At 40.7% G+C, this 14,373-nt stretch overlaps 1 protein-coding gene across 6 annotated transcripts in view; it reads right to left on the bottom strand.

Annotated features, from left to right (window-relative positions):
• Window positions 1-14,373, bottom strand: part of LOC306666840 (uncharacterized protein) — a 177,483-nt gene that overhangs the window by 130,079 nt on the left and 33,031 nt on the right. For all 6 annotated transcript variants that reach the window (XR_013765409.1, XM_079149109.1, XM_079149107.1 and 3 more), the window contains 4 exons: window positions 11,641-11,793; window positions 10,858-10,959; window positions 9,168-9,329; window positions 256-368 (listed from right to left, as the gene is read on the bottom strand). Coding sequence is in view for 5 of the 6 variants with exons in the window: in XM_079149109.1 (XP_079005235.1) it covers window positions 256-368; window positions 9,168-9,329; window positions 10,858-10,959; window positions 11,641-11,793 (530 nt within the window). In the remaining variant the exon portion in view is untranslated. The remainder of the gene's footprint in view (window positions 1-255; window positions 369-9,167; window positions 9,330-10,857; window positions 10,960-11,640; window positions 11,794-14,373) is intronic.

Below are 14,373 nucleotides of genomic sequence, written 5' to 3' on the forward strand. Positions count from 1 at the left end.
ACTGGAGAGGAAATAATTACCCTGTGTATAAATATAAAAAGAAATCTCTCTTAGCAATTACTCTCATTAAAAGGAGTCCTAGGGTGAAACACTAATTTAGCTGTCTGACCTGTTTTAACAGTCTTGCTTTCATTCCAACTTCAAATATTTTTGAGTTAACATGTAAGCTACATATTAATCAGCCACTCGATTTTTCCCAAAATTTCTAATTCATTTTCTGAGTCACCAATAAAATGATTTATGGTTTAATTTTACCCTGTCTCTTTTTCCTGCTTGAGAGGCCCATCAGCACATTGACTGAGACTTATTTGTGTTAGTTCATTTTCATTTTGTTCCATTGAAAGGTCATTCTCCTTCATATTTACATTCTATCAAAAAAATAGCATTAGTTTAATTATATAAAACATTTGCAAGATTATTAACAAAATAATAACAGGTTATTATAAAATTAAACCTCAGGATCCAAGCATATTTAGAAGCATTAGTGGAACAGTCCCTTGATCCATTTCAACCTGACATATGAGAAGCTAGACTTCTACAATAAATTAGAGGGTCACTATTTTTACTAGCTAAGCCAAGTCTGTTTTATGAAAATATTCAGAGTTTATAGCAGCCACCCCACTCCTTGCTTTTGCATGATTCACTTTATAAAAAGTCAATACATTTTGCAAGAATATATGTGTCTGGAACCTTGTACCTCTGTTCTTAAAGAGAGATCAATGGATCTAAACCTTCCTCCTACCCATTAGCTATATGATTCAGTCATTTAAATTCTTACACCTGTTTCCACATTTGTCAAATGCCTGACTGTGGGAAATGATGATACATTGGTGTGAGAATTGAATGATACAAAGTGCAGAAATCCTCCTACTTAGTGCCCGGCACTTAAGAGGTCCTCAGAATACTAGTTTCTCCTCCGTAAATGGCAGTTGTCAGCCAGACCTGCAGGATCTGTCATGGAATTCATGGTTTGCACTTCCAGTCATCTTTTCTGATGCTGAGAAGGATGCTGTCATACGCAGGGGCCCCGGGGCAAACCGTGGAGAAGGTGATGTCTGTGGTCTGCCCCTGGCCCCTAGACAGCCTCTTCTTAGTTGCTCTCTGCCTGTCCCTGGGAGTGCACTCTATTCTCACAAAGCACACTCTTTCACAGTGGCACTGATCCCCACATAAATACGGAGTGGCAATGACTAAGATTGGAAACCTCTTCTCTGGATTACTTATATTCTAATAATTGATTCTCAGAATTTAAACAAGTCCTGTAGCTGAAACTACAGGTTGTTCCCTAGCATCTCTTTCTCTCTTTTTCTACAATTGAATGTCTATCTTGGCATTTGGTCATTCAGATAAAGACAGCATTTCTGTGAGTTAAAAATAATAATAAGAAGAAAATAGCTTTTCCAAGCCTCTCTCTCTCTCTAGGTGTAGCCACGTGACCAATGGAATGGGGAAATGCGCCATGCTGCATCTTCCAGGAATATCCCCATGAGGCAGCTTGCCCACCCCCATCCTCCATCTGGCTTAGAACATGAAGGTGACAGCGGGAGCTCCATCTCAGGCCAGATATGGACCTCTAGCATGGAGGCCACATTTGTTGGGACTCTGGGACAAACGGATTTGAGCTGCCTAAGGACTCCAAGAACCAGAGCTGCCATGCCAGCTCTGTACTTCCTACACCTAGATGTTCATCTGAAGGCAAGAAAGAGAAATTTCCATCTAGAGGATTAAAGATAATCTGCCATTTTGTTTTACTACAACCAACAGCCAAACCTAATTTTCACTGATATGGTCTTCAGTACTCTGAAGATAGACTACGAGGCTTTGTGACTGGCCGTGGGGAAGGACAATTTGGATAGGGACCATAGGAAGAACAGGTGAGAGAGAATGTTGGTTGGTTATCACTGAGTGGTTGCCCAATCTGCCCGTGGGCAGAGCCAGGGCCTGGGTGTCCCAGGTCAGTGTACACATCAGTGTATCCCTGGGTGAATATATCACAGCCCTAGGACTGTGACATGGTACACGCCTGTTCCTAAAAACAGAAACACAAGATCATCATCCCAACAGGAAGAAAATCTCTATTTAAAAAAAAAAAAAAAAAACTGCATGAAAGCATACACTCTATGAGGGGAGCTGAAATTTTACAATTCTCTGAGTTTGCAGGGAGAGGGCCCCTCTGGAGCCTTTTGCCTGCAGCCCTGTGGTGTGCTCAGGCTGCAGTTCAGCATTGACCCATGTGGTCTCAGAGGGAAAACTCTGAGCCACATCCTTTCTCTGATGGGATTGTAACTTTTTCAGCTGCTTCTAAAATTACCCAGAATTACATAGGAAAGAGCAGAAAGTGACATCAAGTGACAATCAAAGACGTTTGAAGGAATGAACTAACCGCAAAAGTACTGTCTAAACAGCAGACTGCCAGGAAGAAAGGAAGGGGGCACAGACAGGCTGGGAGGAGGAAAAGGAGATAGCCCAACATCCTCCAGGAAGAGGGAACCAACCACAGCCATGGAAGGAAACTGCTTTGGAAATACCGAAAACCTGGGAGTGTAATCCCCTCAGGAAGGGAGACAGGGCAGGTAAGCAGCAAGCTGCCCCGAATCCAGAATGTCAACACCTGTGCTCACTCTTCCTTCCTGAGTAGATTTACCTTTGACCTTTATTGACCTTCACCCTGCCTGTGGCTGGATCTTTGCCAGCATGACCAAGTTCATGTTTTTTCAGTTCTGAGATTTCCACTGATTGCAAATATAATTTCCTTCTGGGAAATTGGCAGAGACAGAGGGCAGGGAAGTTGGATAGGAGGAATAAAAGGAAAAATAAGTCTATTACATACTTCCCCATCCCCAAAATGTCTCCACAATTTAATGCATGTTTATCCACGGACAAAAATAATAGGATATATATAGAATGTTAACAATACTGTTGTTATTTTAATTTTTTTTTTTTTTTTTTTTTTTTGTGGTGCTTGGGATTTGAACCCAGGGCCTTGTGCTTGCAAAGCAAGCACTCTGTCAACTGAGCTATATCCCCAGCCCTACTGTTGTTATTTTAAGTGATAAAATAATGGTTGATTTTTTTTCTTCCTTTCTCATAATTTTCTATATTTTTCACATTTTCTATGATAAATACATGCCAAGATTATCAGAAAATAGTTGTTTTTAAAAGTAAATGTCCTATTGAGCCTGGATATGGTATTTCTGCCACTTTACCACTTACTCCATAAGGTTAAGAAATAGTGACTGATTTAAACCATACACTTAAAAATACCATTAATAGTAGACTATAATGTCCAAACATAGCCATTTTAACAAACAAGTGCTTTCTTAGTGGTATGGCTTGGATGTGAGGTGTCCCCCAAAAGCTTATGTGTGAGATAATGCAAGAGGGTTCAGAGAAGAAATGATCGTGTTACAAAGCCTTAACCCAATCAGTGAATTAATCTCCTCATAGGGATTAATTGAGTGCTAACTGAAGGCAGGTAGGGTGGTGCTGGAGGAGGTGGGGCATTGGGGGTGTGGCTTTGGGGTATATATTTTGTACCTGGGGAGTGGAGTCTCTCTGTTTCCTGTTCATCATGTGAGTTGCTTCCCTGTGCTATATGCTTCCTCCATGATGTTCTGCCTCACCTCGAACCCCAAGGAGAGAATCTGGCTGTCCATGAACTAAGACCTCTAAAACTGTGAGTCGCCTAATAAACTTGTCCTCCTCTACAGTTGTGCTGGTAGGATCTTGTAGTTATAGTGGAGAAAAAGCTGACTGAAACACTTAGGGAATGACATGGGACACAACCAACTTTATCTAACAGATTACAGCCTCGGCAGGATGCACACAGACCTCACCAGCCTATTCCTTGTCCTGACCAGGACAATGCCTAAATATGTTTTCTTTTATTTTCAAAGGAAAATAAATAGCTTACAGCCCATTTTGACCAGAATTAGCTTATTTTAGTTATACCTTATCTTTAATTAATAATTGTAGATTTTAATTTTTTTCTATATTCCCCAAGCCCAGATCTGTTAGTAACTAAAGAATTAAAATTGTGCTGGAAAAGAAGGGCCAACCTTCATTCAAAGCCTAATTTGAAATGTGATGGAAACATTACAAACACTATCAAGTTCAGATAAACATCTCCAGTGTTTATTCACAATGGATGTAGGAAACAGGAATCCCCATAAGTTGTTAGTGGGGTAAATGGTTAAGCAAACTTAGCAGGATCCAGGTAAATTTTTGTATGTATTCTGTGATTCAGAAAATCCACCTTTAAATATCTACTCTAAAGAAACACATATATAAGAAAGTTCAGTAGGCCTGCGTTTTATTAGAAGAAATTGGCAGCTACTTTCCATGAAGATGGCTGTCAAATCTGTGACAGCTATAAAATATTATATAGGCTTTAAAAAGAGCATCAGGGACCAATCTTCAAGACACATTGTTGCACAAAAAAAGCAAGTTACGGACAGACATTCTCATGGTATGACATATCTTTATACAGAAAACTGAAATGAAATTATTCTCTCTATATTTTTATGGGAATATACACATGCATGTAAATGCATTGAAAAGGCTGGAAGCAATGATAGTGTTTACCTCTGGGAGATGGAATAAAAAGCAACACATGGGAATAGGGGGATCAAAGAGGAATTTAACTCTTCAGTTCTCTTTTCAACTTTTATAAGGGTGAGGGGTTTATGGGAACTCTTTGTACTACCTTTGAAACATTTCTGTAAGTGAAGAATTTGTTTATTACTGCTGTAGTTTAAAATTGTTATTTTTTTAAATTCCTTAAAAAGAAAAAAGGTCACCATATAGAGAAACCTGGCCAACACCACCATCTGAACCATGTGAACAAAATTAGCTTGACTAGTGACGAGTCATGTTGATTTCCTGTTCCCTGATGTGATGTGATGAAGGGTATTTTGTCTCTGTCATACTCTTTTGCCTAAACCCATAACCCGAGCATAACCATGAGAAAAACATCAGAAAAAAATCACATCCAAGATCTATTAGTTGCTGGGGTAGAACTCCTAAAGACTGTCAAGGTCACAGTGAATGAAGACTAAGAAACTATTACAGACCAGAGGAGACTAGGGACATGTGATTAAATGCAATGAATCCCGGAGCAGGAAAGGAAATATTAATGAAAAAAAATTGGTGAAATCCAAACGAAGTCTAGTTTAGTTAACAGTCATGCACCAATGTTTGTTCTTTAGGTGTGACAAATGTACCGTCGTGACGTAAGATGTTAATGACAGGCAAAACTGGGTGTATACAGGAACTCTTTGTCTCACCTTGACAACTTTTCTGTAAATATCAAACTATAGCAAAATAAAACGTTTATTAAAAAATAAAAACCCTAAAGAAAAGTTACTGGTGAACAGCATTCGCCTGGAATGGATCAGAAGTTGTCCTGTTTGCGTCGTGGGGATTACATTCTCCCGTAGCTGTCAAAATGGACAGTCTGATGAGATTTGCTTTCCTTTGGGCAGAAGGCGCTTAAGAAAGTTCTTTGTCATGGGATATTGGCTGCCTCTTGCCAGCTCAGAACCAGAATGCTGACCAGCATGCAGGTGCTAAACTTGGTACTGAACTGCCACATGCTTGTAAAACAGTAACTGAGCTTTAAAAGGCAGGGCCACATTCCTGTGCCTCCTCCTAGCTGCCACTTTACTTTTGCTTAATCCTAATCTCATCTGACTAGTATTCAACATTCAGAATGACAACACGCTACCTCTGGGGCTCTGATACAGTGTAAAGTGACAGAAATGCTTGAAGAGGTCACACATTATCACCCATAGGAAAATGGAAACGAAGGTTGAAAACTTTGGTTGTTTCCTCAGAGCTGTCTTTTCTTTTCTTTTTTTTTTTTTTTTTTCTGTGCCAGGAATTGAACCCAGGGTCACTTAACCACGGAGTCACATCCCTAGCCCTTTTTATTTATTTTGACACAGGGTCTCACAAAGTTGCTTAGGGTTTTGTTAATTTGCTGAGGCTGACCTCGAACTTGTGAGCCTCCTGCATCAGCCTCCAGAGCTGCTGGAATTACAGGCATGCACCACTGAGCCTGGCTCAGAGCTGCCCTTCGTAAAACCAGTGCTATTTTCTGTTCCCTGCTTAGAAAGCTCTTCTCCAGACTGTTGTCATACCAGCTGCTTCTCATTCATTAGATTTCAGCTCAAATTCCTCCTCTGCCTCTACCAAGAGACCTCGTTTGCCCTCTATCAAAGCATGTCCCCTCCACCCATTGTTTTCTGCCTTTGTGGTTTCTTTGTGGCATTCACAAATTAAGAGATACAGATTTACTTCTTTGTTCACTCATTTACTGAATGTTGCTCCCAGGGGCAAGGATGGGTCTGGGTCTGTTTCATTTCCTGCGCTCAGCTTAATTCCTGGTGAAAAGGTAGTATCCCAGTAACAATTGCTGAAGGAATGAATGGGTGAGACCAATATGTAGGGTGATTCGTGTTCCTTATCTGTCTCCCTCGTGCCCCACCTCTGGAATCTGGAAATGTACAGGTATTTATAGACTCTTTCTGGTCTATTTACCATAAAAGTCAACTTAAAAATATAACGTTTAAATTTTTCTCCTTTTGATCAATTCCAAGAACAACATTTATGTCCATAAACAGTAAGAGCAAGTGGTTTTCTTTCTCTCTTCTTTCCTCCTTTTTTTTTGAATGTTTGGGCATCTGCCTTCAACAACACAGACTGAGTGCATCTCTTTGGTACCTGACTTTCCAAACCCTCTGCCAGGGGAAGAAAGCAGTAACAAAGAAAGGAGCATCAGTTCTCCCTCCACTGTGTGGCTGGGAAAGGGCAATCCGGAACCTTCCCACCTCATTCCAACCATGGCCTCTCGCACTGTCACCCTAACTGGGTGTTCCTGCCACTCAACACCTATCTGAGACCTCATATCCTGAAGTCACCGTGAACCTTCTGCTCTTCACTGGCATGGAGGCCCCCTTTTTGTCCCCTAAGTGCTCATGGACCCTCCTAAACTCAGTGACTTGGCTGGCCAGGCAACACCCTGGATCCTATTGCTTCTCCTCAATTTCAAACATGAAACGCTTTATACAACTCCATTTTCCTTTGCCTCCCACCTCTTCCTGACTCCTGTTCCCCTCCTTTAGTTCCCATGAGCCCCCCAGGAGTTGAACTCCTCCTACTCTCTCAGCCAATGAGGAAAATGGCCCTCAGACATTATTATCAGGACTTTCTGGGTAAAGGATGATTATTACAGCAGCGTCAGAAGCAAACTGTCCAAGACCCTAGAAGCAGAGAGATTGTTCAGAGTTACCAAGGGCTGACTCTTCCTCTTCCTTCCTTCTCCACTACCCTCCACCTTCACAGTTCAGCTCAGTAAGTTGGGGCATAAGTGGTTTAAAATACCCCTTTGTTAGTAAAAGTTCTTCCTGAATGGTGACATATACCTCAGTGCAAAGTGCCAATGGTATAAGAAAAGTGTGGCTATTTATTTAACTCTGAGCAGAAGGCTAAAAGTGTCGCTGGTGGTTGCATGACCCAGCAGGGAATTTGGGGGCCAGGGAGATAAATGCTGCCTCTGTTCCTGACCTGTATGACTAACTCATTTCTCATTAGATTCTCTAGATCACATTCGAACAGGTTTAAAAGTTGCTCAGGAGTGTTGTGTTTGTGTGCGCATGCGTGTGCTCATGCGTTTGCTTGCAGCCACTCTGTACCTCACTTGAGCCCCATCTCACTCTCACTCTCACTCTCCCCATCCCCATCCTGGGAAGATAGGCCAGGAGACGACTCCTCTCTCTAGCACTCTACTCATCAACTTCCCCACACCTTTGACTTTATACAATTTTCAGTTACTCTACAATTATTGGGGTAGAAAGTAATAGAAGTTGTGGAAAATAGGCTTCCTACAAATTCATGTCCTCTTGCTTTAAGTGGGGCCTCTTGGCTATGTGCTTATCTGTATATTCTTCTCTCTCTGATGGTCCTGTGGCTGTCCCCATAGTGACCCACCTCCCCCACAGGCCATTCTGACCTTCCACCTCACTAATGCAGACAAACTCGCCCCCTCTTTCTCTGATAGCCAGGACCAGGTATAAGTGCCTGCATCTTACCTTTTTGCACCTAGAATTTCTCTATCTTTTTCACTTCAAGGCAAGTGATATCATTCTCCCTTTCTCAAAATCATTCCTCTACCTGGTTTCTTCATCCTGTCTCTTCCTTCTCCCCCAGGGTCATCTGTTTCTCCATTTCCCCCTTTCATTTCTTCCATCTCTTCTCTATTTCTCCTTCCTCACAGACCATGTTAAGTAAGCAAATGACATGAAACTCTTCCCTTAGAGTAACAAATAAATAATAGCAGGTTATACCTTCAAAAATACATGGTGGCATTGTGAAGACAAATGCCTACTAGCTTTGTGCAGAGACTTCCTTTCACTGCCAAACTTCATGTCCATCCTACACAGCAGCTACCTGACTGACTTCCTTGCCTTCAGTCTCTCCCTCCATGAATCTAACTCACAACCAACTGCCATATGAATCCTCCTAAAAATTATGCTTTTATATACATCAATTTCCTTACAGGATTAAGCACAAATTCCTTCACCTGGGACTTATGGGCATATTCACAACTTACTTTTGTTTATGTCTCTCCCAGAAAAAAAAGGTCTCGCCACTAATTTCCACATGAACTTTCTACTCCACCAACTGGACTGGAACACACGCCATATTTCCTCTGCATCATTGTTTGTGGTGTCCCTCCTCAAATGTACCCCTCACTCTTTCCCCACTGCTTGCCTAAGCTCTGCTCTTCCTTCGAGCCTGGCTCATTTCCCTCTCCTCCAAGAGGCTTTCCCCACTAGCACCAGCACAGAGGGGACCACTCCCCTCCAAACACTCTCAAAATTTAATAACCGCCCAGCTCACTGGGGGTCAATCATTAGGCTGTGCGGTCTTTCATTGGTATCGATCAGCTGCAGTCTATGTCCTGATAGAGACATGTTATATTATAACTTCTTATATTCCTCTTTTCGAGTAGTACTTAATCTTTCTTATAATGAAAATAAGCCTGGCTAGGTGATAGAGCTTTTCATAAGTGGGTCACAGAAAAACCATTAAAGAACATTTCTCAGGTCTGCAAACTGGTGTAAAGTTGAACAGAAGGACATATTGATTATTTCTTCATCTGGTACCTGGTAGAGGTTGACGTTGCTATAAATGCTGTCCCAGATTTGGTCATAGTTGCACTGAGGCAAACTCTGGGAAGACGTGAAAGATGGACGATCCCGAGACAGCATGATTGTCTTCCCAGCGTGATCCTGGAGCACTTGAATTACTCGCATGGGGTTAGAGATCTTAGGTAGAACAGGAGGCGAAGGAATTGTTAGAGAAACACTTTCCCCTTCGTCTTAGCTGGAATTTGGTTACACACCCACAGACAAGAAAGAAATCCTAGGTGGGACTTCGTTCAATTAAAAATAGCATTAAATCCAAGTGTCATGATTACTCAAACATGTTCGTTCACTCAACACCATCAACATTCAAATATGCATAGCAACTCATTTAAAATTCTGTGACAACCTCCAAGATAGTATCAGGTAGCATTCCCACAAGTGTTGTGACACCAATGAAATAATATCACCCATCAGCTCTGGGTGCAAACTACGTCCACCTCAAGGAAACTGCTATGAGATGGAGGAGGAGCAGCAGAGAAGCATAAGGAGAAATCAGGCTTTATAAAGACTTAGACCTGGGCTGGAATCCTGATTTTTCTACCCAGAGCAGTGTATGCCAACCTAACAAGAAGCCTGGTGATCTCTCGTGCCAGATTCTAAAGGCAAAGAATTGAATAATGGCCACAGAATTGAACATCAACCTCAGCAATACAGGTATCACTGTATCATTTTAGTATCATAAAGAACCTCAAAAATCTCAGAAAATAACAAATCTGAGATTGTGGCAAAATTGGAATCTTGTACACTGTTGGTGGGATTATAAAATGGCCTAACTGCGGAAAGCATTATGGAGCTTCCTCAAAAAATTACAAATAGAATTAGCATTTGATTCAGCTATGTTATTTCTGGGTGTATATCCAAAAGAATTGAAAGCAAGATCTCAAAGAGATATTTGTACAACTTCTAGCAGTTATTCACAGTAGCCATGAGGTGAAGGCAACCTAAATGTACATCAAGGGGTGAGAGGATAAATAAAACATGGCACACATTTACAAGAGGATATTATTCAGCCTTAAAAAAGAAGGAAATTTTGACCCATGTTCCAACATGGATGAATCTTGAAGACATTGTGCTAAGTGAAATGTTAGTCACAAAAAGACAAATTCTGCATGATTCCACTTATATGAAGTATCTAAAGTCATCGAGTTCATAGAAACGGAAAGGAGATGATGGTTGCCAAGAGTTGGGAGGAGTGGGAAATGGGGTATTGTTAAATGGGTCTAGAGTTTGTTTTGAAAGATGAAAGAGTTCTGGAGATCTGCTCACAACAATGTCAGTACATTTAACTCTACAGAACTGTATGCTTAAAATGATTAAATTTTATGTTAACTATTTTTACCATCATTATAAAGATCATTTAATCCAATATTTGCATTTCACAGATAAGGAAACTAAGGCTCAAAGAGGTTACATAACTGACTGTAGACCAATATCATAGAGACTCGATGATAAATTTGTGCTAAATCTACCTCTTTTGACAATTTTTATTCTCTACTAAAAGTTAACAGGATTTTTAAAGCTTGACAGATTAGAAAGTTCCAAATAAAGCCTTCACCATGCTAACATTTTTAAAAGGGAAAGAAATTTCCTTTTTTCATTATTTTTGAGAATGGATCTTATCTACAAGAGGACATAGTTATTTTCTTACCTTCAAAAACTTTGCTTGGAGTTGCATTAATACATCTATTCTTCTCCTTTCTTTTAGTTTGGCCAGCATCTTCTTTTGCCAAGGATCACATTTTGGTTTGATCTAATGGACAAATATGTTTACATAAAGTTGCAACGTAACAGTATGGTTCTCAGTAAAGTTGTGGGGCTGGGGAGATAGCTCAGTTGGTAGAGTGCTTGCCTCGCAAGCACAAGGCCCTGGGTTCAATCCCCAGCACCGCAAAAAAAAAAAAAGTTACTACAAGAATTGAGTGAGAGAATAAAGTGCTTGTACTTAGCACTTCCCAAAATCATCTTATTCAATCTTCTTACTTATGTGTTTCTTATAAAGTGTGCATCTCCAGCCCCAACAGTCATGCCCAAAAGAGGATTTACTCAATAATAATTTTCAACTAAAAAGTTGGATTTACACAAGTCAATTACATCTTTGGGCATTATTCATTGTTTTTTCCAAGTATTGGAGATCATTAACCCTAAGAAGGAAGTTTGGACCAAATGGAGTGTGGCATAGGTATCTGGAACTTCCAGAGGAGGCACATCAGCATGGCTAACATCACATAGGCAGGCAAAGAGCTGGGAGGCCTGGTACACAAGGCCAGATTCTCTGTGTGGTCTCCCCTCAGCAATTTTTGGGGAACACTGAGGAGAAGGGGCAACAGGGCAGATAGACCAGGTGCTGCCATGTTGCCTGGCCTGTTTAGAGGAACATTTTGTGACACTGCTGACATCACTGATGGGTGACTGTCACCACAGGCCCCCTCACCTTTATAAATGAAGTCCAGTTGGCTCTCTTTTTCAGGGCTCTAGGTGGTCCTGACAAACTCAAATTCTCTGCTTTAGCTATCCCAGCCTCATAGTCTGGAAACATTTGCATTCTCTGTTGCTCCATGAAGATGCTTTGAAATTTTTGGAAAACCTAAACGAGATTAAGAAGAGAGAAATGGAGCCCAGAAAAAGTCTCAGATGATATGTAATTTCAAAAAACAGCTACTGATTATCTTTGAAATAGTCCTAGAGTTGAACTGATTCATAAAACAGGACTCTGATAGTAATAGGACCTTACATGGACATTCCTGTGTGGTGCCCGCACAGTCAGCTCCTTACCACAACTGTGCTTGTGTCACTTATCCTGAATGACTGCTGCAAAGACTGGAAATGCATTGTAATATTTATTTATGTGTATTTTGAGTTGGGCCCTAAATGTGAGAAGTACATTGTTCACATCTGGAAATATTTTCACTTTTTATGACCTAGTAAAATAGAAAATCCAAGGGTTGAGTAAATCCTACTCTCAGAAGCCTGACTGGGATGTTACTAGAAAGAAGAGTCCAGATGCTAGAACCTGTTAAAACTTTTTAAAGCACCTTGGCCTTCACATCTCCCTTCCAGATGGAGGCTGCAAATGGTTTCTCTAACATGACTTCCTACTACCAAAGTGCTGAGCACTTCTTCCTTCCTTCTCCTGAGTGACCCAGGCCCACTGGCCCTGTGATGGCACCCTATCAGTGCATTGGCCAAATGCATAGTGACATGCTCACTACATGGTGATGGTTGCACAACAGTATAGATATTCTTAATACCACTGAACCATAATCCTTAAAATGTTTAAAATGTCAAATTTTATGTTATATGTATTTTACCACACATGCACACGAACACAAACACACACGTACGAACACTCACACAAAGAACCTACCATGGTGCAGGCACATACTAAGATCCCAACAATGGTTTCTGAAGTGAGTGAGCAAGTTTGTGAGTTACAGAGCTGAATATTCTTCCAGTTCATGCTGGTGCCTCTGTGGTTGTCCAATACTGTTGCCCCTAGTCACATGGTGACTTTTATCATTTAATTGTGGATTAGTTAAGATTAAATAAACTTACAAATTTAGTTCCTCCATTGCAGTAGCCACATTCCAAGAGCCAGTAACCATAAGTGACTAGTGGTTAACTTACAGGACAGAACCGCCAACAAACTCATCACTGGGAAGTTCAGCAAGACAGTGCTAGACTAGGACTACATTGCAAATTTTTCTTAGAGGGCCAGATAGTAAGTATTTTAGTCTTTACAGACCATGGGGACTCTGTTGCAATTCAACTGTTGTAGTGAAAGCAGCCATAGATAATACATAAATGAATAGGCATGATTATACAATAGTCTGAACATTTATGAGCCTACATGATCTGTGTGTTGAAATCCTATTCTCCAAAGTCCTCATGAATAGCATTAGTGCCACATAAAAAAGCCCAGAGAGACCCTGGTCTTTCTACCATGTGAAGACACAACAGAAAGGCACCATCCATGAACCAGAAAACAGGCCCTCACCAGGCACTGAATCTACCTTGATCTTGGACTTCTCAGTCTCCAACACTGTAAGAAATATATTCTTTTCATATATAAGCCACCCAATTTATGGCATTTTGTCATAGCCATCTGAATGGGCTGAGGCAGCCGTATTTCATAAAGCTTTATTTTAGAAAAACAGGTGGTGGGTGGTAGTCTTTGGGTTTGCTGACCTGACCCTGCTCTAGGGACATTGAAGTACCAGAATAAACGATATCTAAACATAAGAACTTTTCCTACACAAAAATGTTGTAATTTGATTGATTAGCTTGGGAGCACAGTTAACATTTCACATAATATCATTATAAGAAAATCAAATGGCAGCTATCACCACATGGAGGAGACAAGTCGTCCTTTGGAACAAGGCTGCTTTGTTGGAGTGCCCAGCTGGCCTGTGTCCTCTTGTTTTTCATTGATAATAGTCTACTGTGCTACAATTTTTATTACTTATTTTGTTCTTTTTAAACACTATCTTAACCCTATTCTGTGTTTTGCCAGTCATAACACTTGGTGATAATAAGGCTAAGGACACGCCCTAGAAGCACTCTGTGAGGACAATGCTGCTGGTGACATGAACAGAAAAACAGAAACTAAAACATCATCACCTTCAAAGAAACCGGAGGAATGTGACACCATTGGTTTCACTGAACTGGGTTACATACAAGTGGAAATAATCCTGGTAAAATGATGCAGAACAAATATAAATGAGGGCAACTTCAAGGTCAAACAAATGGCGAGAGAGGAGAAAGTGGCACTTGTCACGTGCAGAACATTCACAAACATTCAGATTTGATTTTTGCTCAGTTGGATCAGTCCATTTATTACTTTATCTAGTAAACATATACACTTGCAAATAATATCAGCTAGAACTAGAAAATTATTTTTATTGCCAAAACATTTGCTGAAAAGATTTGTTATGTCTGATGCTCTTCACCCATACTCCTATTTTCCCCTTTGCAACAAACTTTAGCATGGCTTTTGAAGACATGAGTTCCTTTTTCAGGGAATACAACAGTGCGTTACAGCAGAGAAGACTGTGTGACTTTAAACATCACTACACGATGTACACTTTGTGGACTATAAAGCATTTTGTCACTAAGGAGAGTACACATTCTGAGCATCGGAGGGCTTTAGACACTTGATGACTCTACT

This window comes from Sciurus vulgaris, assembly GCF_902686455.1.
Source record: "Sciurus vulgaris genome assembly, chromosome: 7".
NCBI lineage: Eukaryota > Metazoa > Chordata > Mammalia > Rodentia > Sciuridae > Sciurus > Sciurus vulgaris.